This window comes from Dendrobium catenatum, unplaced genomic scaffold, assembly GCF_001605985.2.
Source record: "Dendrobium catenatum unplaced genomic scaffold, ASM160598v2 fragScaff_scaffold_249, whole genome shotgun sequence".
Taxonomy (NCBI): Eukaryota; Viridiplantae; Streptophyta; class Magnoliopsida; order Asparagales; family Orchidaceae; genus Dendrobium; species Dendrobium catenatum.
In genome coordinates, this window is record NW_021318711.1 from 325085 (window position 1) to 328912 (window position 3828).

The 3828-nt window shown below is 36.6% G+C and overlaps 1 protein-coding gene across 1 annotated transcript; it reads right to left on the reverse strand.

Moving 5' to 3' along the window:
• Positions 1 to 2483: 2483 nt before the first annotated feature.
• LOC110099308 lies at positions 2484 to 3392 on the reverse strand. The gene has a single exon (XM_020826414.1). It carries the CDS (start codon positions 3390 to 3392, stop codon positions 2484 to 2486), a length of 909 nt encoding a protein of 302 aa, XP_020682073.1.
• Between the last annotated feature and the right edge of the window lie 436 nt (positions 3393 to 3828).

Below are 3828 nucleotides of genomic sequence, written 5' to 3' on the forward strand. Positions count from 1 at the left end.
CAAAATAATTTTGGGCTGAAGTGGTTAACACAGCTTATTATGTGTTGAATAAGTTGAATGTTAGAGCCAAATTAGATAAGACACCCTATGTGTTCCTTAAGGGTAGGACACCCAATCTTTCCCGTCTTCATGTCTTTGGTTGTAAGATTTTCATTCACAATAATAGGAAGTCTAACTTAGGAAAACTTGACCCAAAATTTGATGGAGTGTTCTTAGGATATTCTAGTGCTGTAAAATTCTTTAGTGAGTTTAATAAGTGGACTTTGGTGGTGGAAGAAACTACTCATGTAGAGTTTGATGAGTCTGATCCTAGAAATCCTAGAGTTGAGGATAATGATGATGTTGGAGAGATTACCACTGGAGTAGAAAATTTAGATAAGAAGGCAGAGCACTAAAACACCGAAGGAGTACGAGAGGTTACCCAAGTAGTAGAAAAAATAGATCTAGAGGAAAGGGCTGAACCTTCCCACACTTTGCCTAGAGATTGGAGATACTCTTCGAGTCACCCTAAAGATCTGATCCAAGGAGACTTTTCTGATGGAGTTAGGACTAGACATGGACTTAGGAAGGAAGTGAACCACTCTGCCTCTATCTTAATGATTGAACCCACCAACATAAACCAAGCCCTTTATGATGAGTTTTGGATCTTAGCCATGTAGGAGGAGTTGAACCAATTTGTTAGGAATGATGTTTGGGAGCCTGTAGAAAGACCTAAGAGATAAAGTGGAGTTGGAACCAAGTGGGTCTTTAAGAATAAGGTGAATAATTCTGGAGTGGTGGTTAGGAATAAGGCAAGATTAATGACTAAGGGGTATAACCAAATAGAAGGGATAGATTTTGAGGAGACTTTTGTCCCTATAGCTAGATTGGAAGCCATTAGAGTGTTATTAGCCTTTTCCTGTTATACAGGATTTAAGCTTTTGCAAATGGATGTTAAGAATGCCTTTTTAAATGGGGAAATAAAACAGGATGTGTTTGTAAAACAACCCCAGGTTTTGAGAGTTCACAATTTCCAAATCATGTTTTCAAATTAAAGAAGGCCTTATATGGATTAAAGTAGACACTCAGAGCTTGGTATGAGAGGCTTAGCACATTCTTACTAGAAATGGAGTTAGTTAAGGGGAGTGTAGACACCACCCTTTCCTGAGGAAAGTAGGAGATGATTTACTCATTCTTCAAATCTATGTCGATGAATTAATTTTTGGATCTTCATTTTTTGAAAAAGAAATGCAATTATGCATTAAAAGGAAAATAAACCCCTTATTACAAACTACTCAAGTAATGCCTAAAGAATCACATTCCTCCTTCAAGAATAACAAGAATGAAGGAGGAATCTCCTCAATGCTAAGGTCATCCCAAATAAAAAAAAAAAAATTTAAAGCCAAATTAGCACAAACATCCGCTAATTTATTACAATCTCTATTGGAAAAAGAAAAGAAAACTTGGTTGAAATCTTGTTGGAAAGCCAAGTTATCATCTATTATTCTACTAACCTTCCATGTCTTCACTGCTAAATGAAGAATTTTTATAATATTGAAGTTATCCCATTCAATAATTACTCCTTGAGCTTCAATCATCCAACCTCGAATGATAATTTTCAAGTAGAAGATAGCCAACAATTCTACTTGGGCAATGTCCCAATGCAAAAGATGAGCTCCAAATGCTAGCAAAAATCTCCCTCTATCATCCCTTGCCACACCTCCTAATCTAGCCACATTATTATTCATAAGAGAGGCATCTACATTTATTTTAATCTACACGGGTAGAGGAGGATGCCAAGAAGAAAATAGCTTGCGCTGGTTCACATCCCGATTTTCCAGATAGAAGTTAATAAAGTTGCATACTGTAGCATAAAAAACTGCATTTGCAGCCATTGCATGAACCGAATCTTTTATGCCTCCATTTATCAATTTGCATCTGCTTTTCCAAACTAGCCAAGCAGATGTACAATATATATTAGCAATGAAAGAATTCTTGCCAACAAACTTCTATAATCCTTCCACGCAATCTGAAAGATTATCAAATATAGGAACTTGAAAACCCCATCTATTGAGAAGAGAAATTATCGTTTGAAACTTAGAGCATCTCCCTGCAATATGGTAGCTATTTTCTTCTTCTTCACACCCTCTCGGGCAACCTGAGTAGTTACTTAGTCTTCTTCTTAATAAAAAAATCATTAGAAGGAACAACATCATTACAAAGCCTCCACTAAAAGAGTTCAATTTTCGGTCTCAACTTTAATTTTTTCATCCAAGTCCAGTGAGCATTCTCTCCACTATGCTCCATTACTGCTTCAAAATCCAAGGTAGCAATAGATTTACAAGATAATTTTGATTTAAGCTCCATATAATCATTACTCCTTCCAACATCAATAGGAATTTGGATTATAAGTTTTACCAGCTGCTCCCCAAAGATTATTTGTAGCTGATCAATATTCCCCTGCCCTTCCGAGATGAAGAAGCTATGATTGAACTCTGTTGCTTCTAGACTGTTAACAAAAGTCGCCACTTTTCTAAGCATTTGTCTAATATCCATGAATCAAACATCCAATTGATAGAGTTACCATTAGAAACATTCCATCTAACAATGTTTCTAAGATAATTAGCACCCATAGTAATGATCTTCCGTGTAGGGGAACAATCTTTTTTCACTGGTACCGTCCAAACATCTCCTCCATATTTTGCTCTCAGGATTTGGTTCAGCAACACTCTTGGCTTCATACAGAAAATCCATGCCAACTTTGCCCGAAGAGGTCCTACCTTGGAAACTGCCGAGAACAAGCCTCGACCATCATAATTCTTTGGCTTGCAAAGACTTTCCCAAGAAGCATAATGCAATCCTGCACTTCCATTATTCCTACTCAACAAGAATCCTCTAAAGAATTTATCAAACTCTTTAAGAATACTCAATGGGACTAAAGAAAGAGAAGATAAAAACATAGGTAATGAGAGGAATGCAGATTTGACCAACACCAACTTTCCTTCCAGAGAAATGAACTTTTTCCCCCAAGTGTTCAATCTATTAGCAGCAACTTCCATTAGCTTCAGGAAATCCGAAGCCACCAATCTTCTCAAGGTCATCTTCACACCAAGATAATTCATCTCCTTACCAATCTTGAATCTAAGAAAATTTGAAATTTTCTTCTTCATGTTATGGTTAGTATGCTTTCCAAAAAGTATCATGGACTTAGATTGATTAACCTTCTGACCCAACCATTTACAATAGTTGGTAATGATATTCTTCAATTCCTTTACCTTTTTCATCCTGGCTTCTAAGAAGATTAAAATATCATCATCATAGAGTAAGTGAGACACTCTAGGAGCCTTGGGAGTAATAGAAATTCCCACATCCCCTTTTCTAAGATATAATACATCTGATAGAATCTGGCACATCACTTCTTTTGAGATTATTGGATTTTCTGATTCTGATTTTACATGAAGCAAGGTGGATAGAAAAAGAACTTCTAAAACTTGCCAATTTCTACGACAGTCTTTAGTCTCCTGGTCTAGTAGAAAGCAAAACTCTGTTGCTCTTTTCACTACTGAAGCTGAGTAGATTACTTTAGGAAGTTGTGTGGCCCAAGTTCTTTGGATAAAACAGCAAGTACTGGATTTAGGATTACCTATAGGCACCATCTCAATTCTTTGTGACAACTCTTATGCCATCTGCGTTTCTAAGAATCCTATCCAACATTCAAGGACTAAGCACATTGACATTAGGCATCATTTTATTAGAGATTATGTGACTAAGGGAGACATTGAGTTACACCATGTGGCAACTAAGGATCAACTGGCTGACATATGTACTAAACCACTAGCCTTTGATACT